General features: G+C 42.9%; 1 protein-coding gene across 1 annotated transcript; it reads left to right on the forward strand.

Moving 5' to 3' along the window:
• The first annotated feature begins 1,280 nt into the window (after nucleotides 1–1,280).
• Aldh8a1 (aldehyde dehydrogenase 8 family member A1) lies at nucleotides 1,281–21,910 on the forward strand. Its single transcript, XM_028777363.1, has 7 exons — nucleotides 1,281–1,456; nucleotides 4,587–4,734; nucleotides 6,086–6,241; nucleotides 8,240–8,389; nucleotides 12,886–13,142; nucleotides 16,747–16,908; nucleotides 20,632–21,910. Exons 1-7 carry the CDS (start codon nucleotides 1,319–1,321, stop codon nucleotides 21,082–21,084), a joined length of 1,464 nt encoding a protein of 487 aa, XP_028633196.1. The 5' UTR covers nucleotides 1,281–1,318; the 3' UTR covers nucleotides 21,085–21,910.
• Nucleotides 21,911–22,933: the final 1,023 nt, after the last annotated feature.

The raw sequence follows: 22,933 nt of genomic DNA on the forward strand, positions 1-22,933 counted from the left end.
TGGATACAACTTTTTTGACTACCATGCCACATATAACAGCACACCAACAAATAATGACAGCAGTCCACGAGCCCTTTCCAGTCTCCAACATCTATGTATCCATGCAAACACTTTGTCTTCAACCTTGAAAAGCCTGACATGGCCTCCATGGGCTAAAAGGGACACAGAGTGTTCTTTCAGCTACATTATTATAATAATAAAATGTTGTGATATCAAGATATCTATATAGATAATATATGTAGATATATATCTATATATAGACAATGTAGATAATAATATAGATAACAATAATGGAATGTTGAATATTGTGAACAGATATATTTTAAAGGAGAGATTTGTTGCAAGGAAATCACTAGACCCAAAGTAGGCATATTTATGTGTTGACAGGGACAAGTGTTTTGTGTACCCTGCCAGCATAGGACATGTGTGCTTTTCACATTCTCAGACTGATATTAAAGTTTAAAATACTCTCTGGTCCAATCAGCCAATATAGAACCTTTCTGTGTACCCCTTTTCTCGATTTACAATTAGCCCGACATCTGTTAATGCATTCATGGCCAACTGTTCTTTCAGATACAAATGGCTCTTATTACAGACCTATCTTTTCTGCTGGATTCACTTATCAGTTTGCAGAACTGACAAGAGTCTGTGTTTTGCTGTATATGTCATATGCATTCTTGGTTTGTATCTTCATTTTCTTGACATGTCTAGGATATGCAAGTTATCCCTGCAGCCCTGGTCTAGGGATGGAAGACACATTTCAGGGAGAAGGCTGCCGAGATGAAAGCAGACAAGGACGAGCAATGGAAAAAGGGAGACTGTCCTCCATTTGTCCTCGGGGTTGGGTGGTGAGGCACTGATGAGAAAGTCCATCCCTTGCTCATGTGTGACCTTGACCACATCACCTAACCTCCCAGAAGCTCAGTTCCTTCCCTAGAAAGGGGGAAGTAAGAATGATTGCTTCATGGGAAATTATTCTGTGGAACCAACTTTCTTTCTGCTTTGCATTCCATGTTTAAACAGTGGACGTTTATGGTGTGGTGCGGTGCGGATGAAATCATTTGTACACACACAGTTGATATGAAAGGACAATTCGAAGACAATGTGCATATGTAACTTGATGTTTGTACCCATTTCTCAGAATGGACCATCGGTTGCCTTAAAGAAATGTTGAGAGTTTGAAATCAGGAATGTTCTGGAGAGCTTCAGGTCTCCTCCTCCCAGGGCCTGATATGCAAATGAGGCCCCTGGGTCTAGGGACAAGGTGAGGGTGTCTGAACAAAGTCCTGAGGGCAGTCACAGTGAGCATTCTCCTAACATGGCTGGAAAGAGGGAACTTCTGATGTTGGAGAACTTTATAGGTGGAAAATTTTTACCCTGTAACTCATATATAGATTCTTACGATCCGTCAACGGGGGAAGTGTATTGTAAAGTACCAAATAGTGGGAAAGAAGAGGTAAGTCTATTTATTTAGGAAACTGAAATGTGTTGACAAATTGTGGACAACTATTTTCTAAAAGTAAAGGGGTGGGAGTGAAGGAAAATGTAGACAGGTATGAGCCAGAACAGCTCTCAGCTTACTATGTTCAGGAGAAAGTTCTTAGCTATGGGCACAGTGCTTTTAATGTTTGTAATTCTCAGACAGACTGTAATAGTTATAGTACTACGTATTCAGAGCTTTCACGATATGAGGTGCATCCTTTCTCTACAAAGTGCCCACTGGCTCTGTGGGTTTATAAAAATAAGTCTTGAAAACTTCAATTGAGAATAAAACAAAAGCCCAGTACTTTATTTTAGACCATCATCTGATAGTTCCTCATATCTCCAAAAATACCCAGTGAAACAAAGCCAGCCATTCAAGTAATGAAACTGAAAATTAAATTCTCATGTTTTTTCATTATACTTATCAACTTAAAAAATGATGTTCCTTTCTCTTTATTTTTTAGTTATGAAGAATTAAGTCACGGGGAATTTTGTAAAGTGCCTGAAATATATTTGATTAGTTATGAATTATTGCACTGAGAATAAAAATGTTTGGTGTGCTGAGTGACTGATGTGTGTATGGTTACCAAATGCCAACTGCTCATTGTTTATTCTTTTTAAGGCACAAACAAATCAATTATAATATAATTCCAATCTTCCTATATGAATATACCTTATATGCAAAGTTTTTTCTTCAAAATTTCAGCTTTTTCCTTTACAATTAAATTTTAAATCTGTCTTCTAGAGGAGAAAAAAATCAACTTTAGACTCTGTACTGAAGTTTACAAATATTGGATAACTTGTTAGTTACATTGTAACCAGCAATTTTGCTTGCTTCCAATGACCCGAACTGCATGAGAACAAGGCTTCTCTTCTCCATCTCATGGTGTTTCTAGTGAGGAAATGCAGGTGGTGTGTGGTACCAGCTGGTACTTCTTCAGGAAATAGAATAAAACATATTTGCTTTTACACTAATATGTATGTTTTATTTTCTCAGCAATCCAGTTTGCAAATATTCTGTGGTCCACAAAAGCTGTGTCTTTGTTGATGTTACAAGACATGTGCCAAATTGTGTGTGTGCATGTGCGCGCACGAGCGTGTGCATGCTCGTGTGCGCGCGCAGAGCAAACTAAGATACTACAGCCTGTGGACTTAATCTGAACCACAGAGGAGGGCAGAAAAGCACTTAGATGCATTCTGAGTGCATCACGTTTAGGCCACAAGAGGGCATCTGTTTTTTATCTGTTTACCCTGGGAGCTCCACATTCCCTTTCCAACTGAAGCAACTATTATGGGCAGGGCAAGTAAATTTATGCTATAACAGTGGTTCTCAACCTGTGGGTCAGGATTCCGATAGGGGTCAAAAGATCTTTTCACAGGGGTTCAGTACTTGGGGTGTAAAGTTAGGAGAAGTGCTAAGTGCCTTGTGAATTTGTTTATATTCCTTCAGATACACAGATGGGTCCATGAGTAACTGACAGAGCTAGTCACTCCAAGTGCCAGTGACAGCGAGGACATGATCACACAGCAGACACTTGACTTTATAAACTGTCAGCTCTGAATTAAGAGCTTTAGAGGTTTGACACATCTAGACAACTTTCCTCTCCTACACTAGATCAAAACAGTACATTCTTTGGAAAATGATTGAGAATTCTCATCTTTTAAAATTAAAAACCACTCTTTCCAAGTTACTTGATGGCAGTATTTTAGATACCTTGGTAGAGATGGTGCATGCTTTGACTATAAATTTGAAGGTTGAGCATCTGACCTACCTTAGAACTACATGCTTCTGGGGTGGCTGTGTGTGTGTGTGTGTGTGTGTGTGTGTGTGTGTGATGGTTGCCTCTCAGTCAGTCCCTTTGAGATGCAGCCTTAGCCCCTCCTAGATTCCCGTTTAGCCCGACTGGCTTGGGCCTCTGAGCCATAGCTGCCCTGTAAAAGGGAAAGCTGCCCTGGGGAAGGCAGAAAGCTGCACCTCTGTCAGCTCTGCAGATCTCTCAGTGGTGGAGCAGCAGCTTGCTCCTTTTAGTGCTGAGAAGGATGCAGCTAGCACGTGTCACCCAGCAAAGGAGAGCTGGTCACATGCAGTCTGAGGCTGTAACTATCACTGCTACAAACACCATTTTTTTTTTTTTGGCATGAAAATAAATGTTCGTTTCTCTGGGATAAACTCCTGGGAGGGCGTTACTGACTCTCGGTGGGAGGGGAGCTGCCTGACTAAGAGGTTCAGCACTGTCATGTTCTGCCAGACTGCCCACATTTCTCATTCCCACCAGTGGTGGATGAGAGGTCTTCTTTCTTAGCATCCTTCCCAGCATTTGAGATTGCCAGTTTTTTGCTTTGTCCCCCACTTTGTTTTGTGGTTCTGGGGGGTCAAACTGAGGGCCTTGGACATGCTAGGAAAACACCACTGAACCACACTCACAGCCTGGAATCTCTGAAGTTTGGAAACTGGCTTCGTGCACATTTCCCTGTGGCTACTAAGACTGGACATCTCATGTCCTTGCTTACCGTGGCTATGCATCTTTTTGTGAACTATCTACTCGCACCTTTTGTCTGTCCTGATTAAATTGCTGGCGCCTCTGCTGTTGTGCACTGACAGGGAAAGCTCAAAATCATTATGTCCGCTCTCTGACACCCTGAGCTCAGGTCACTTTCCTGCTTGTCTTTGTACTGCTAGAAGGTCATGCAGTTTGGTCCAGTTTCTCAGTACAGTGGTGTGTGAGCCAGCCTGCTACTGGCTCTGAGACTAAATTCCAAAGGGAATCAGCAGAAAGGAAGAAAGGCTTTGGTGCTTGCTTTCACACAGTCAGCTGCCCATCACTCAGAGCCCATGGTGGTTATGACTCAGAATTCAGATGGTTGGATTTGCCCGAGGACAGTAAAAGGCAAACAAACACCCCGCCTTTGTTTTCAATCCTATTTGTTTGTTACGTGAACACTTGTCTCGTATATTTTGTGTGTAGTTTAATACTAGGACATGTTGAATCCCTGAAATTGGGCAGAATGGTCATCAGGGTTGAAAGGAGCCGTGGACTCTGAATGCTGCCTGCCCCTCAGAAACAGCAGTGCTAACGTGACCATCTCTGGTTTACTCCTCAAAGATCGAAACTGCCGTGGAGGCTGCCAGAGAGGCCTTCCCTGCCTGGTCATCCCGGAGTCCCCAGGAACGTTCTCACGTTCTGAACAGGCTGGCTGATGTACTGGAGCAGTCCCTGGAGGAGTTAGCCCAGGCAGAATCTAAAGACCAAGGTGATGGGCGTCTCTGGCAGGATCTGTCTGCTGCCCAAGATCTTTTACCAATAGGGGTTGGGTTTGAGCACATGTGTGTCTTACCAGATGCGTATGGAAGCTGCTGTGCACTACTTAGATATTGCACCCAAGAATCCCCATTCTAGTTGGTCAAATAATCTGCTGCCTTTTAGTAAAATGGCTCACATTTGGGGCAAGTTAGTCATGTCATCCTGTCTGAGGTGTCAAGGCGGCCTACACACTTGCTTCTCAAGACAACAGTAGAGATGGAGGCAAAAGCACAAGGGATGCGGAAGGTCAAACCTTGTGGCTGACATGCTCTGCCCCCTGCAGCAAGTCAGTGGCTGAACTCAAAGCTCAGTGCCTATTTGGTGGAAGGAGCTGCAAGGGACTGGGGAGACAGGAGGAACTAGGGATGGTCATGCAATCAGCCTGTTCTAGTCAGAGGGCTCCCAAGTGACGTGCAGCTCGCTTTCTGTCATATTGGCCTATTTTATCCCATGTTTTTCTCCCTCTCAAAGGGCAGAGGAATAGAGTGGCTATCTGTAAATTTCATAATGTCTATTAGGAAGGGTTGAAATATGCCTGCCATTAGCCAACCTAAAGTTAGGAATGACAGAGTGGCAGGCACTTAGAGCAGAGTTCAATGTCAGTGTGGTGGCACTTGCCTGAGATGCAGCACTCCGGTTGCCGAGGCAGGAGGATTGTGAGTTCTGGTAGTGATAGCCTGCCTCCCCTTCCCACTCTCCCCACACCTGACACGCAAAACGGGAGGCGGGGGAAAGGGAGAGGGTGGGAGGGGAGGATAGAGGAGAGGAGAGGAGAGGAAGGGAGGGGAGGGGAAGGGAGGGGAAGGGAGGAGAGAAGAAAGGAAATGAAATTTTTTCTTTTGCTCTTATTCTTGAGTCTGTGGTAGCCCTTCATCACTGAGGGCCACCTGAGAGAAGTTCAAGTAAGGTCCCTCCTACTCCATGCAGAAATCAGCACCCTGTGTTGAGGGTTTTCACCTGGCCTTTCTATGGCTCCTTAGTGTGTTTGGAGGATGTTTAAGGACACACACAGTCATCTTACCACTCATTATTCCAACGCTGTCATTTCAAAACCTCTAACGCCCATGTGTGTGTAGAATGGCGGCATCTGGTACATCTGGCTAGAGGTGTTCACAGAGACGTTCTAGCTCTATTTTAGGCCCACCTCCAGCTCATTCTATGACCTCATGCCTAAATATTTCATTGCTTGATTCACGCATGTGGGGTGAAGAAGTGCCTCAGGAGGGCTGGAAATGAGCATGGTGTCAGATGACTCCACGTGAAACACACAGGCAACATTTTATTTTGTTTATTTTCTGCAGGGAAAACCCTCTCGCTGGCAAGGACCATGGACATTCCTCGGTCTGTTCTGAACTTCCGGTTCTTCGCGTCCTCCATCCTGCACCACGTATCGGAGTGCACACAGATGAGCCACCTGGACTGTATGCACTACACCGTTCGCACCCCCGTGGGAATTGGTAGGTGGATTCCACGGAGAATCTGTATCAGAAAGTTCAGAAAATCCTAGGCACTGACTAATAGGGGACAGACTAAGGAAGCACAAGGGGTCGGCTTTTCTACTTTTGCTGAAAATTCGTTGGCTTTAAAAACGACTTCTAGTTCATTCTGATTTTGTCAAATTCTCTCCCTTTTGCAGAAACTTTGTTCTGGAAGATCACAGTGGGAGGGCATGTCGGGAGTGCTTTGTTGCTTGTAAATAGAATAAGAAAATGTCAAATCCAGACAGTGCCGCTGTTCAGGCCTCAGGGTTGCGTCCTCTGCACACTTCAGTACTCTGAAAAGCTGGGACATTCATTCTCTTTCATCTTTGTACGATTCAATAAGATAAGAAATTTGAATAAATTAGTAATAAATTGGTAAGTGTATCGTTTAGCTGGCTGTGCTGCCTCATTCCCAGCATTAGGGTAGGGGAGGCAGGACAATCAGAAGTTCAAGGTTACCCTTGGCTACACAGTGAGTTTGCAGTCAGCCTATACGACACAAGGCTCTGTCTTAAAAAAAAAAACAATAAATAAGTATGTGCCCTTTCAAGTAATGTCAGTTGTCTAGTAAATATGCGTTAACCGACAGTTATTTTATTTGCCTTTTATCCTTTAAGCGGCTGAAACGACTAAATATAATCAGTAGATGTCGCTGTTTCCCCTGAGAAGACACATGATGTTTCTTCTCAAATATTAGTACTACAAAAAGAAAGCAAACGAAACATTTCACTTTCTTGCTTCCCTGAACCCTCTAGAAATTATTTCCCAAGGTGTCGTGGGAAGTTTAAATGTTCTAAGGAACATCTGAACATTTTTTTTTGTTGTTGTGAATACATTCTGATACTCTTAAAAAACAGATTTTTCTATGGGAAATTTTTTGCTATAAAATATACTTACTTCCACAGGGCAAAAATATAAAATAAAATAAATCTATTTTTTAATTCATAAAAGAATTGTGTAGGCTGAGGATGGAAAATGAATAGTTTAAGAATACTTCATGGAGGGGGCTGAGAGATGGCTCAGTGGTTAAGAGTGCTGGCTACTGCTCTAGAGATCCTGAATTCAATTCCCAGCAACCACAGGGTGGCTCACAAGCATCTGTAATGGGATCTAATGCCCTTTCTTGCACATAGGTGTACATGCAGATAGAGTACTCATATATAAAAAATAAATAAATCTTTTAAAAAAGGATACTTCATTGAGATGCATTCAGTGAGATACATTCAGTCATCTCCAACCTGTGGTTCAAAATGGCTGTGAATGGAACATAATATACAAAATTATAAGTTATTTATAATATCATGAGATTCTTTGGGTCAATTTTAAATATATGGTTCTTGAGTGTGAACTTGGTAGATGAAAATACTGTGTCACAAAGTCAAAAGATTGCTGTATTGTTATCCAACAAACTCAATTTGATTTTAAGACTTTCTACATTACCAAGGTGGATTTCCTAGTTTGTATGTTAGAGTTCATCAGTGTAACATTTGTTGGCCAGTCCCCTAGCGGAACAGTCAGAATTACTCTGTGCCTGTTGACTACATAATTCAGCAATGTCTGAGCTTCAACGTCTTAGTGTCAGCAGGCTAGAGGCAGAGGTGGGAACTCCAGCAGGAAACAGCCACTAAATGGCTTAATACTGCCTTGGGAGAAGGCTTTCTTTAAAAAGCAAGGATCGATTTAAATATGCATTCTATTTGGAACACATTACAAACTGTCAGCAGCCTTCGGCCCAGCAGCCTGTATTGCTATGGGTCCTAATTTTTATAACCGTAGCTTATCAAGAAGATGGTAAGTGTGTTGGCTTTGCTGCTGTACGGGGTAAACTGGTTGTGCGGTTCTTTAGAATAACTTCCCCAGATTGGCTGAAAGTGAAGTTTGGGTTTTCTGAGCAGCACAGAATTCTGCTAGGAATGCCACCCCACTGTCTCTGAGGCAGGTCTTCAGATCTGTGCTTTTCTTCTTATCTTGTAGCCGGTTTGATCAGCCCTTGGAATTTACCACTCTACCTGCTGACCTGGAAGATAGCCCCAGCCATCGCTGCTGGGAATACTGTGATAGCCAAGCCCAGTGAGCTGACTTCTGTGACAGCCTGGATGTTTTGTAAACTCTTGGATAAAGCAGGTAACAGGATGTGGGGGCAAGGAGGAGACACGGAGCTAGGGCAGAACGGTTAGAAGCAATCTTCACCCAAAGCCAAACTGATTTCAGCGCTGTCTTGCCACTTTGTAAGCCTGATGATACTTCCTAGCCATGCTTCATCCATAGCAGGATTCTCTTCTACTGACTCCTTTGTATCTTTAACCCCATAAGGGTGTCAAGAACAGCCTCATCCCGTTGGCTGAGCTCATTGTAGTGAATATTGCAGGCTTAGAGTTACCTGGTCACATCAAAGGCACCAACTAGTTCAAAATAGTATCATCAAGTCACTTTAAGTTTGAGGTTCTGGTCAGTCTCGGAAGTTGGGTATTCCTAGAGTTTGTGTAGCTGAACCATGCCTAAAAGATTCAGCCATTTTCAAGTGATTTAAATATGCATACCCCAGTTTCTCCCTGTTTTGGAACCACACAGAAGTGGATGGGATATTACTTCTTATCAGCATCTACCATTTGCCCCCCATCCTCTTTGGGCTAACAATTTAACATCTCCACCTAGGCAGGATTCCTGGTTTCCTGTGGGACATAACTCTGCATTGAGAAGACTGACGTTGCCCTGGTATTTAAACCCCAGTGAGTGACGTTTCTGTCAGGATTCTTGGCTTATGAACTCCTACAGCTAGGATGGGAAAGATGACTGGGTTATCACCCTCTGTCTGTCAACATGTGGTGTGCCTACTGCCTTTTGGCACAGGGAAGACACTGTTGGGTGCTTCTGCTTCCGTAGAATGGGCTGCAAGTAAAGAAAAGAAGTACGACTTCTTCCTTTCTCCCAATTCTCTGCTTCATGATGCCTCAGAAGCAGAAGGATGCATGTTAGCTTCTAGTGAGCTAGCTGTTCAGGATGCTGGTGATAGGTTAAATCCGGGCTTGTTTACAGAATGGTACTGGTCCTTACAGGCCTAGGAATAAGGCCTCTTAACTGCAGTCTTCAAGGTGACCTATACAGATACCCTAGGCCTCGAGAAGCTGGAGACTGCACTGATCTCTTCCATTTCCTAGAATATTGCCCTCCTTCCTTATAACAGATGACATTCTGGTTCCATTTGTCTTTGGTGTGCACACAGGCCTGCTCTTGCTAGCTTGGTGACTGTAGGTTCCTACAGTAGGGCAGGAGAGGGCCTGTGTTCATCTTCGTCCTGTCATCATAGCAAACACCTAAGGCGGATTGGCCTCTATTGACGTTTTTTCTCACTTTTGCAAGTCTCATGGTCAGCTGACCTCATTGTATCTAGATCTGTTGTAAGGAAGCACCTCATGGTGGGAACATGTCTTGGAGGGAGATGTTCTCACCTCAAGACAAGAAGGACAGAGGAGGAAGAAGTGCCAGCGGGGGGGGGGGCACCATAATCCCTTCTGGGTCATGCTTTCAGTGTCTGAGCTTCTTCTAAGTCCTTGCTCTTAAATGTCCCTTCAAGCACAGCAGTACAGTGGCCCGAGGACCAAGCCTTCAACTGTGGGCCTTTGAGCCTCTCAGATCCAGGCAGAGCAGGATCTCACTCTGCATGGATCCTAGGTAGGAAGAGGGTGTCCTGAATGTATGTGTTCCTGTGTGACTTTAGACATTGAACAGATCTCGATTTGTGATGAGTTTTCTTTTCTAATCTCTCTCTCTTTCTCTATGTGTTTGTCTGTCTCTATCTCTCTTTCTCTGTCTCTCTGTCTCTCTCTGTGTGTATCTGTCTCTCTATCTCTGTCTGTCTGTCTCTGTCTCTCTGTTTCTTTCTCTCTCTCTCTCTCTCTCTCTCTCTCTCTCTCTCTCTCTCTCTTTCTCTGTCTGCCACAGTGTGTGTCTGTTTCTATTTGTCTCTGTCTCTCTGTCCAATCTCTCTCTGTGTCTCTGTCTCTGTCTCTCTGTCACTCATCATGAGCTTTTTCCATTTTCTGTGGTTTGCTTACCATCGCTCTTATTTCCTGGGAGCTAACGAGCTGTCACTCCTTTGTCTTCGCTGGGCTGGCATCCCCCAGTCTTCCCCCTAATGAACACTGCACTGCTGCTCAAGCTGCCCTTGGTTTCACATTGGGATTGGAATGATGTGTGGATCATACATATGAAACTCTGTTTTACCACACTGCAAGAGAAACCTTGAAGGGCGTGAGAGTGAAGGGTAAAGCAAAGTGACAGTATATCTTGTGTGTGTTCACTCTTGTAGCCTTGAGTGTTTCTACAAACACGATCAATCATCTTGCAGAACAAAGCCATGAAGAAGCATGCAGCAAATATCTCTCTGGGAATGCCAAAATATCCCTTGTTTTCTTTAGGCATGAAATCTTATTTCTGGAGAGTTTTCCTAGCCCTTCCCACCAGTTTTTAACCTGCTCCACTAAGTTTAAATTCTCTCACCTCTTCATCAAGCCTGAGCCCTTGAAAGGCTTCACTCTGGTGGGTTCATGTGTTCCTGGCTTATCTGCTAGTCCGTTACCCTGGTTTCATTTTGCAATTTCTCTGTGCCAACTATCTCTTCTTGTGACCAGAATCTCTTATGAGCTTAGAGGACAGATACCTGTGCACACATTTTGCTTCTGCTGCTTCTTACCACATTAACATCAGACCTCAAGCAGAGAGTCAGAATGATAATGTGTGTGGAAATCAGTCGGCCTGTGGAATAGGCTCACTGTGTGTATCTCACTGTGTATATATCCCATGCTGATATATACACAGTGTTCCTGTGTTTTCTCTCAGCTTCTGTTAAAATATCACAGTAAGCATCAGACACAACTCAGTTCACTTTACCATTCAGGATTTATTAATATTAACAGACTCCCCTTATACCTTTATTCTCCTGTCTACCCAAAGAGATGGCCTGTCTTTGGAGCCCTTCAAGGAGGGATGATGGGAAACATTACCTTGCTTTTGTCCTTCTAGAATCTTCTTTGCTCTGAGGACTGAGTTCTTCCACATGGCACATGGAACTCCTCTATCTGTGACTATGAACCAATATTAACCTAAACTAGACTCAATAAATGCATACAGTGAATAGAGGCAGTGTGCTTAGACCTGATACTCTGACAGATTCATCAAAGTATTGATTTTCCACCCGTCTCCTTTAAGGATAAACCATAGAAAACAAAGGATAACCACGAATTACTAATAACAATAACTGACACTCACTAAGCAGCCAGCGTGTGTCAGCGTTTACTGGTGTCACAGGGCATACAATGTAGAACAAAATTCAGATAGTACTTCTGCACTTACTCAGCAATTTGGTGCCCAGGCATAGAGAAGTAAATTCATAGGTTGGGAGGTATCTTAGTGAGTTAAATGTTTGTCACACAGCAAGAGAATCTGAATTCAATCTGTTCAGACCAGTTAACAGAGCCAGGTATGAAGGTACACGCACTAGAAATCCCTGTACTGGGGACAGGGGAGTGGTGACTGAGTGTATGCATGCATGCTGATCTCAGATGCTCAGAGACAATCAGTGTAGCCCACTGTGGGAGCTCCAGGCTAATGAAAGGCTCTATCTCCAAAAGGATGGCTTCTGAGGAATGACACTGAGGTTCTCACTACTGGCCTTTACACACATGTACACACACACATATGCACTCACATTAATATGCACTCAGACACATGTACACACGTATACATCCACATGCATTCACATAAATACACTTAGACACACGGGCACACACATGTGCACATATGTGCACTCACATGAATACACACTAAGACACATATACATTCGTATCAGTGCACATTCAGACACATGCACACACATGCACACACATGCATTCATAAGAATACACACTCAGACACATGCACACACATGTGCATTCACATGAATACACAGATACATGTAAACACACACACTAAAGAATCCTGGAAACAGGTAAATGTATACATGTACATTTGAGTCTAGAGGTTCTTGCAGTAGAAAAGATTGAGGCACTGATTTTTGTGTGTTTTTGGAATTTGTCACATGATTTTCAGTTGCAGCGATGCTGAACCAAGGGCACAGGATCTTGAGTCAAAATCACCTCCTCTGGGAAGCCTACTCTTGCTTCCCTCGGCTATGGGAGTTGATCTATTTGCATTTCTGCAGATTCAAACATCCACTTACGTAACACAGCCATAACACAGTCACCTTGGTCTACTCTTCTGGGTATCAAGTTGGAGGCAGCCCTTGCCCCACATGAAGTTTGATCTGCTCAATGGTATTTCTACATCAGCCCCTAAAGCTTAGTCAGTGTTATACAGGTTCTTAGAATGTCTTCACTCTGTATCTTTCCAGGCCGAAGCACCCAGAGAAACCCTAGCAGGTGGATTCTATAAGCAGAGGTGACTTTGTAGGTTGGCTTTGTTATTAACTTGAGCTTGTCATAAAATCTCCAGGTGCCATTACACCAGCTCACCCTATCCCCACATGTCAGCTTTTGGACTCCCAGAGGAGAGTCTGCATGTCACTTCAGGTGTCCTCAATACTTCTGGGAGAATTACTACTACTGGTTTTATTTCCCATCCAGGTGTCCCACCAGGTGTGATCAATATTGTGTTTGGAACAGGGCCAAGAGTTGGTGAGGCCCTTGTGTCTCACCCAGAGGTACCCTTGATCTCCTTCACTGGGAGCCAACCCACAGCTGAACGGATTACCCAGCTAAGTGCCCCCCACTGCAAGAAGCTCTCTCTGGAGCTGGGAGGCAAGAATCCTGCTGTCATCTTTGAGGATGCCAACCTGGAGGAGTGTATCCCAGCAACTGTTAGGTCCAGCTTTGCTAACCAGGTATGAGTCCTGCACCGCCAAGGCCCTTTCCGGTTGAATCTATTTTATCGCAATGCAAAGTCCAGGCAGGGGTTTGGCAATGGTCTGTTGTTTTTCTGAAAGTGGAATCAATTACAGAGCTATTCTAGCAGCGGGAGTGCCTGCTATGGTCACGGATCCTTTCAGTCAAGTTCTTCATCTTAAGTCACACTACTTTAATCCAGTGCCAGCATGGTGGAACTATCAGCTTTGTTACTCTCGGCCACTGCATCAATTTATTCACATTATTTATTTATCGCCTGTCTCTTCCTTGCAGTCATGTGCCCAATTGACAGTAGATTTTCTTCTCTTCCAAAAGTATCCCTGATGCCTGCACAAACCGAGTTTCCCTTCCCTGTAACATTCCAAAGTGAGTTCCTGAGCCTAGGGTGACAAAGAACTCCAGGACATCCTTGCAACTCCTGTTATCACATCAGAGGTGTTTCTGTGGGCTCTAGCTTTCTTTTTTTAATTTCAGGTTCTTCAAAGGCACATCCTTTGTCGATCAAGAACACTAGACCAGATTAACTGAACAGCAGATTCCCACAGATGGGAACAAGGCCTCTATTCTTTATCTTTATAATCATTTGGACAAAGGGATTCTGTGAGTGTTTAGTGAGAAACGTGGTTTTCAACTAGTATTTTCATGATAATTGAAATGATGGTTATTTCCTTTACCATAATTCCCAAAGAAGATGGCTAGAAACTTATTGTTTGGGTATTGATAGACAAGTTCTTGTTGCAACACACTGATTTAATCATCAAAATGAGCAGATATCAAGTAAACCACTAAACTAAGTGTGTCAAGGACTTCAGGACAACAAGAGGAACAAACTCTTTCTGAGAGTTGAAGTGAACGAAATGAATTGACATATTGTATAAGGTAGCCATATGCTAAGAAAGAAGATAATAACTGTAGGCTATTCATCTACCAGGATTCTTTTAGGATCTGGGTTGGCCCATCAAACCTTTCTTTGGGAGGTGTTCTTTTTAAGTATTAATAAAAGAAAGAGTATGTTCAAGCCGAGGTATGGATTTTAAGCAAACTATCACATCTTGCTTTATTTGTTTAGCTGATTGATGAGTTCCAGGCAGAACAAATTTCTCCGTTAATTGAAGATAATTGGCTTCTAGAGAGGTAGGGGTAAACTCTCAAGGTGGCCTTGAGGGTATATTAGCTCACAGCTCCATTTTCTAAGTGTGGACTGAATACTAACACACCACAGAGCTATCACAGAGAAAATATCCAAACCAGTGCCTGGTATGGAGATTCAGGAAATGAGACTTTCTTTGGAGTTGTCGTTTCTGGTCTCTCTGTGACCTATACTTTCCTAGCACCAAGTGATGGGAAGCTTGTTAAAACTTTTCTCTCCACCATGCCCTTCTTTTGCATAAGGAACCTATGCAAATGAATCCAACGAGTCTTTGCCCCTCTTCCAAGTCACACAGGCAGATGGTTCTGATAGTCGTCTTGCTGGAGAAAGAATTCATTATCTCAGAACATTAACTGCTTCTTTTGGACAGTAAACCTTTGTATAAATACCAAGATAATTAGAATCATTTTGTTACCTAGGATTCCTGTGAATATCAAATATAGATATGATGAAAATGTTATCAATATTTACGAGCTCGTACACGATCACACAGTTTGCTTTGAAATGTTTGGATGTGGTTCGTAAACTACTTAATGTTACATTTAAATGGCAGTTAGGATTATTTTTCTCTCTAGAACCTGGCAGGACTTTCCTCTAGGCATTCAGCATCAGTACTTAAATGTCTACTGGGCGTCAGAATTTAACATGCCCACACCAGAACTCTTGATCCCCCCTCTCTACACCCGCTGGAAAAGCGACTCTTCTCTTTGCTCCCTTTTGCTTTCCCACAGAAAAGTATTCCATCCAAAGTGGGACAGGGCCCAAAGCTAGGGTCAGCCCTGTTACGGCTTTCTCTTTTCCTTATACATATGTCTGGTCTATAAACAAATCTCATTGTTTCTATGATTAACACATACTCCAAAACATTGCTTTTTCTAATGTATCTGTGTAGGTCTCCCACCCTTTGGAGGTACCATACTTCTTTAAGAGTTTTGAATTCAGTGGGATCATATTTCCTCTCTCCACTTCCATCAGTGCCTCCCCACTATGAGCTCCCTATATTTATTTGAGCTTTTGAAATATTTTTCTTCACTCTTCACTATAATTTTTATTTTCTGTATAACTTCAAGAATGATCATCTAAGACTGTAAATCTCTGGGTCAGGGGAGACATATCAGTCGGTACCAAAGTACTTGCCACTCAAATATGAGACCTTGACCTGAGCCCGGAACCCACTTAAGAAAGCCACATGCTGCAGTTCTAGGAATGAGGAGATGAAGACAGGCAGATCCTCTGGCTCAGTAGTCAGGCAGCTTGGCCTACTCAGAGAACACTAGGCCTCTGAAAGGATCCTGTTCCGAAACAAACAAACAAACAAACAAACAAACAAACCAAACTCAAACCAAAAACAAAACTCAAGGAGAACTGTTCCTGAGTAATGACACCTGGGGTTGTTTCTGCCTTCCACATATATGTACATACCACACATGCCCTCCCCCCTGCACACATACATATGCACACATACACCCATGTTATATATACACATGCATATACACATACACACATATGCACACACCTACTCACATGCATAAACGTATGGATACAAATGCATTCACATATCACACACACATGCACACATATATCACATGCATACATATATACATGTATCACACATACATCACATACACATGCATGTGTGTGTATATATATATCACACATCACACACATATGCATACACATAACACACAACACACCATGTACACAAGTATATATGTCACACACACATCACACGTATACACCACACACATGTATATATATCATACAACACACCATGCATACATAAATACACATATTATACATACCACATATACATGCATACATATCACACACACACACATCACATGCACACACAGAAACTGTAAATCTGATCAACATCACTCTGTGGCTTAAAACTTCTTGCTTTCTTCCCATGGTGCTGAGCGTGAAGCCGCTTCCTCCTTGAGCCTTTGAGAGTGTTGGCCTGCTTCACCCCAACCTTATCTTCTTCCCTTCACTCCTCCACTCACGTCTTTCATCACTCACACCAACCTCAGGCCCACAGTAGTTTCCCTCTTTTTACCATGGAAACCTCTCTCCTCTTGGTATTTCCTTATCCAGCTCCTTCATGTTGACCATGAGTCCCCTCAAACAGGCATTCTATAAATATTCCCCATGAATTCTTTCACTGTAATTCATAATTTTATCATTTGCCTAGTGTTCTTCTATTGTTTTGATTACTCTCTGAAGTTGTATCATGTAGTGAATGTTTATTTGTGTTTTTTGTCTATCTTCCTGTGAGATTATGTGTTCTGTGTGGTAGGGATTAGTTCTGTTGACAGCTGGATCTCATTGCCTGGACCAGAGGCTGGTACATGGCAGGTGATCAAAACCATGAGGCATCTATCTGTGAAGAAGAATGTCCCCAGCTTCATCATTGTCTTCACTTTTGACAGGGGGAGATCTGTCTCTGTACCAGCAGGATCTTTGTCCAGAGGAGCATCTATATGGAATTTCTAAAGAGGTTTGTGGAAGCTACCAGAAAGTGGAAAGTTGGCATTCCTTCTGATCCATCAGCCAACATGGGTGCTTTGATAAGTAAAGCACATCTGGAGAAAGTAAGTGAATCTCTGCCATCTACATTCCAGAAATTTTTTTTTCAACTTTATCTGCATTTATTTTATGCTGAATTTACTCCGGTGCCATGAGTTTTTGTTTCTTCAGTTTCTTCTGGGATATCCTTTTCTTCTGTGCACCCTCCTCTTCTGGCTTTGCAATAATCTGTTCCTTCTCAGTGAGGATCACCTCAGTGTGGCAGGGGGAGCTCGTGTATGGGATAATCCGGCCATGGGCTCTGTAGGTTCATCTGCACATCTCAGGTGCCTTGTTCACCTGAATGTGTTCAATGACTAGAGAATCTATGTCTAAACCCTTAAGCTCAGCATTACTGTCTGCATTTTTAAGTATGTGCAGCAAATTAAAGAGAAACGCAGAGACTGGGTATGGTGGCACACACCTTTGATCCCAGCAGTCAGAAGTCAGAGGCAGGTGGAGCTCTGTGAGTTCAAAGCCAGCCTGGTCTACATAGTGAGTCCTAGAGCAGCCAGAGTTACATAGTGAGATCCTGTCTCAAAAAAGCCAAGAGAGATATGTAGAGAGAGTCAGAGAGACAAAGAGGGAGAGAAACAGAGACAGAGTAGGGATGGAACTCAGGTCTTGGAAAAGTCACTCAGTGGGGTTAGGTCTGAATTTAGATTCTAGGACCCACATTGAGAAGCTCCAAATGCTTGTAACTCCGGCTCCAAGGGATCAACACCCTCTTCTGATATCCATGGGCACACATACCTGCATACACACACATATACATACACATGCACAAGTAAACAGTAAATCAGATTCTAAAGAGAACCAGAGTACTATGTATCAGGATATTATTACTTTTGAGAAATTATCAGATATGGGAACTGTTTCTCATGGACCAAGAGCAGAAGGGAACCCTTCAGACACTTGCTTGATCCTATCCTCCCCATCCTTAAGCAAATGGTTCCTTCTGAAAGAGAGCTTTCCAGCCTCACCTATAAAACTACACTCCCTGGGACTCTCCCAACTCTGCAGTGCTTACTTTTTCTCATGTTTCTTGTTTTACATTTGTTTTATGTGTGTGAGTGTTTTTCATCTTTCCAGCTCTCTCCATGGTTTTTAACACTGCCCGATGCATAATGCGTATGTCTTCTCTTGCTGACTATCTCCCCTTAAGCAGAAAATAGTCAAGTTTATGCACTGTTGTATCTTGAGACTTTATAAAATCAACAGAAATACAGCAGTTGTCAGTATTCATTGGAAGAATCATGGTATCACTATGTTCTGGGTTTCAGAACTGTATGCCTCAAACCCAAGGTACCTATTTTCTTTGAAAAATTTCTTTTTGGTGCTTGGCTTAAAGTACTTGGAACTGAGTCTAAACACATAGGTTCTAGACATCTCTCTTGGGATGAATCAGCATAGACTCCAAATGGAAAACAAACTCAATTACCCAGCCTCTGAACAAGAAAGTACTTACGTTATTGTCTCCGAGTCACTGGGCTAGCTTGTGGCATAATTTATTTTACATTATAATCAGCTACACTAAATTACTTACATTTGTTTTTAGAGTATAATTAGTAATAAGACTGAAAATTAGAGATCTGTTTCCTCCTCCTCCTCCTCCTCCTCCTCCTCCTCCTCCTCCTCCTCCTCCTCCTCCTCCTCTCCTTCTAACCTTATTAAGTCTTTGAAGAATCCATACAATGTATTTTGATCGGATTCACCATGGCCCCCAATTCCTTCAAGTTCCATCCCCATCTTGTACCCACCGAAATTTGTTTTCAGGTTTTACCGTATCAAGTCCTGTGTGTTGCCTATGTATTCTTGGGTGTATGGCTGTCCACTGCCACCAGGGGCTATACCTTTAAGAAAGATAACTCATTCTCTCTCTCTCTCTCTCTCTCTCTCTCTCTCTCTCTCTCTCTCTCTCTCTCTCTCTCTCTCTCCAAGCAGCTATCAACTACCTACAGCTACTCAGCTTGGGGTGGGATTTTGTGCTCACTTCTCTCTGAAGGAATTTTATCTGTTTTGAGCTTATGCAGGTCTTATGTGTGCTGTCATAGTTTCTGGGTGTTCATATGTACAGTCACCTCATGGCATCCTGAAAACACTGTTTCTGTGTGGCCATCCACTGGTTCTGGCTTTCATAGTCTTCCTGTTTCCCTCTTCTGCAAAGATCCCAAGGAGATGGTGTGATAGAGATGTCCCATTTTTGGCTGAGCATTCTTCAGTTTCTTATTCTCTGCACCTTGACAATTTGTGGATATCTGTGTTAATTATCATCATCTTGGGGGAAAAAGCTTTTCTAATGAGGGTTGGGAGATCTACTAATCTATGGTATAACAATGAATCATTAAGAGTTAGTTTAATATTGTGTTATGTCTTCTTAACAAAATAATAGTTGTAGGTTGTCCTCTAGAGCCTAAGGCCTGTTGAGCCACAGGTAATGGTATGACCCTGATAATGGTATCAGATAAGGATTTCATTTTTGTGGAGTAGACCTTAAATCCAACCAGAAGATAGTTACTCCATGATATTTATGCCAATACTGCACCAACAGACATATATGTCTGGGAACATTGTTATGTAGCTTGCAGGGTTCACATCTAGAGAATAGTAGTGATTATCTTTCTCCTTTTGAAGTGTGCATAGTAACTTCCATGAGTATGAAAGCTAGTCTGTAGGGATGACATTTCCACATCAAGAACAGCTTCATTCCTTCATATTCTGTGACTCAAGTATGTGATGTTTTCAGTAACAGAGTCACATTCTAGAGGGCAAAGAGCAAAGGCAATAGTCTGTAATATGAGAACTCTGTAATATGTAATAGTAACTCTGTAATATGTAATATGTAATAGTCTGTAATATGTAATATGGCCAATAGCTCTAATATCTGTAATTCATTCCTGGTACTGGGTGTTTTACTTGTTAGCCTGTGATGTCTAGTAAGGGCATTGTCACCCTATTATAGGGCAAATTTTCATGTCTTATAATGAAAATACTTCTCTGTCCCTTGCAAAGCACACACACACACACACACACACACACACACACACACACACACACTGTTTTGTACCTAACTACAGGATATGCCTGAGTGTGAATTAAGCTTTGTTGTTTATTAGCTGCATGGACCCTGTATACTTTCAGAGGCACAGTGATAAGGTGAGCAACTTGGGGATAAAAATAACCCACAGAGGTAGCAGTCACAGCATATACAGTACAGAGGTAGCAGTCACAGCACATACAGTACAGAGGTAGCAGTCACAGCATATACAATACAGAGGTAGCAGTCACAGTACATACAGTACAGAGGTAGCAGTCACAGCACATACAGTACAGAGGTAGCAGTCACAGTACATACAGTACAGAGGTAGCAGTCACAGCACATACAGTACAGAGGTAGCAGTCACAGCACATACAGTACAGAAGTAGCAGTCACAGTACATACAGTACAGAGGTAGCAGTCACAGCACATACAAGTACAGAGGTAGCAGTCACAGCACATACAGTACAGAGGTAGCAGTAACAGTAATACAGTCACTTGTAGAGTGTCTTGAAATAATCTGCCTTTCTCAGGAAGGCTGAATATGCATACTCTGTGGGAGTTCCTCTGCCCTTAGCTTTGCCACTGTGGTAAGATAACCCCAGATCCCTTACATTGCTTTTCCATCATTAGAAAATATTGATTTTTCTGCTGATGTGTGTTAAATACCCAACGGTAAGAGGTCTGTAATTATGGTTTTTACCTCCCTCAGGTCAGAAGTTATGTAGCGAAAGCTCGCGCTGAGGGTGCCCAGATTCTATGTGGTGAGGGTGTGGACCAGCTGAGCCTTCCACTCAGGAACCAGACAGGCTACTTCATGCTTCCCACGGTGATAACAGACATTAAGGATGAGTCCTGCTGCATGACAGAGGAGATCTTTGGCCCAGTGACGTGTGTTGTTCCTTTTGATAGTGAAGAGGAAGTGATTACAAGAGCTAACAGCGTTAAGTATGGGCTGGCAGCCACAGTGTGGTCAAAGGATGTGGGGCGCATCCACAGGGTAGCTAAGAAGCTTCAGTCAGGGCTAATCTGGACCAACTGCTGGCTCATCAGGGAGCTGAACCTGCCCTTTGGAGGGATGAAGAGCTCTGGAATAGGAAGAGAAGGAGCCAAGGACTCATACGACTTCTTTACTGAAATAAAAACCATCACCATTAAACACTGACCTTCCCCATGGGGAAGCTGTTGCGGCTGATCCCTGACGGCAGAGAATCACTGGTCAGTGCAGCCAACAGAAATCCTAGTGTGTGCTCAGTCTTGTCTTGACTTTCCAGTAGACTGGCTCTTGCTGACCATTGCTAGTTGGTATTTTTTACTGGCTTGTGAAAAAAAAAAGGCTGTTTTTATGAATTCTTGAAAATCTGTCAAAATTGGGTATTTTTATTTACAAATATATGGCAAAACCAAAAACAAATAAAAGGCCTGTAGACCTGGGAGATGGCTCAGTGGGTAACGTGCTTGCTGTATAAGCATAAGGGCCTAAAGACTGACCTGGTGGTATACAACACACACACACACACACACACACACACACACACCACCACCACCACCACCACCACCACTAACAACAACAACAACACAAACAAGCCTGAAGAGAAACAGCGCAATCAGTTTCTGCCTTGACAAAGTTGTGGAGATGAACCTCCCAACCCCGTAGCCACTACCGAACTGACTGACAATTGGCTGAGTTCATTCATATCGGGAAGTGATAATCGTCTGAAGAGCTTGTAGGCATCACATATGATAGATCTTACTAAATATGTCTGGTATGAATAAAGGAAAACAAGTTAGTTACTTTTGAGAGGTTAACTCAGAACACAATACATAGTCTGCTCTATTTTCACTGTCAAGTCTAATCAACTCTAATTCTTCAAAGAGGCAATAAATTGTTCAGCAGTATGGCATATGCCCGGGGTTGTGCGTTACTCTCCTTACCCTCATTTTCTCAGAAGTACAGACTTTTTACTAATAAAAGTATGTCTAACACCCTGTTCCCCGTTTCTGAATATATTGAGGAAAATGCTGACATTTACAGAAGTTCCATAGCAGCCTCAGGGTTCCATAGAAGGTATGTACGGGCAGAGGTGGGATTTGAACCTGAGACTCTGCAGTTCAGGATTTCTGACAACCTCACTGCTGCCCCAGGTTCCACTCCAGAAGTGGAGAGGTGCTGTGATTCCACCACACATTGTTCCAGGTCTCCTTTCCTGTCTCCCACCTTGTCTTTCCTCTCTCACTGGCTCCATTACACATGAGTGGCAGAGGTCTACAGCAGCTGTACAGCTAGGAGCCTCCTCCAGCTCTTGCCTCTCCTCATGGATCGAAACTGTTTATTTGCTGTCTGATTTCACATTTGGCTGGCTCCTGAAGACCCCAAGCTCAATTACTCCCTCCTGAACTCTGAATTTATTCCATGATGCCTGGTACTACAGAAGGGGTTCAAAATGAGCTTGTAGAATGGCATGTGCTGGCTGCACAGTATGAGGCAGGCTTTGTGGGGGTGGTAAGATCAAACTTCTTGAGTTTTCTTAAGTATATTTTCTCATTTACAAATGCCGAGAAACTCCAAATGACTTTTTGAAGAGCTAGTGATGGCGTTGGGCTCTATTGGTTCCTAGCTTTTACCTCCTTCCTCTTCCCTGGTTAATTTCTTGTCTATCCGAGGCCTGCAATCTTTGTTAGCTCAGTCCGAGACCAATTCTGAGTATTAGCAGAAGAGACTTCTGTAGCCCTAGTCTTTAGGAATCTCTATCTCTGTGGTAGATATTGATCAGTTGGCTAGTTGGGACAGGAAAGGAACTGGGGTTCATGGCTCTGGACCCTTCTCATCTTAGGAACGGGTTGCTAATGGCAACTACAGAGGAGTCAAGAAAGGAAAATTTAATGCATACTTTTTAAAGCTATAGCTTTATCTAGTAAAGCTCTTAATATAGTAATGTAACCTAAAAAATTGGAAGGTAAAAAATAGATGTAGCGGGGTTGGGAGACTGTGCTAGAGTACAGGTGGAACCTGT

The sequence above is a fragment of the Grammomys surdaster genome, unplaced genomic scaffold (assembly GCF_004785775.1).
Source record: "Grammomys surdaster isolate TR1022 unplaced genomic scaffold, NIH_TR_1.0 280, whole genome shotgun sequence".
In the NCBI taxonomy this organism is placed as follows: domain Eukaryota; kingdom Metazoa; phylum Chordata; class Mammalia; order Rodentia; family Muridae; genus Grammomys; species Grammomys surdaster.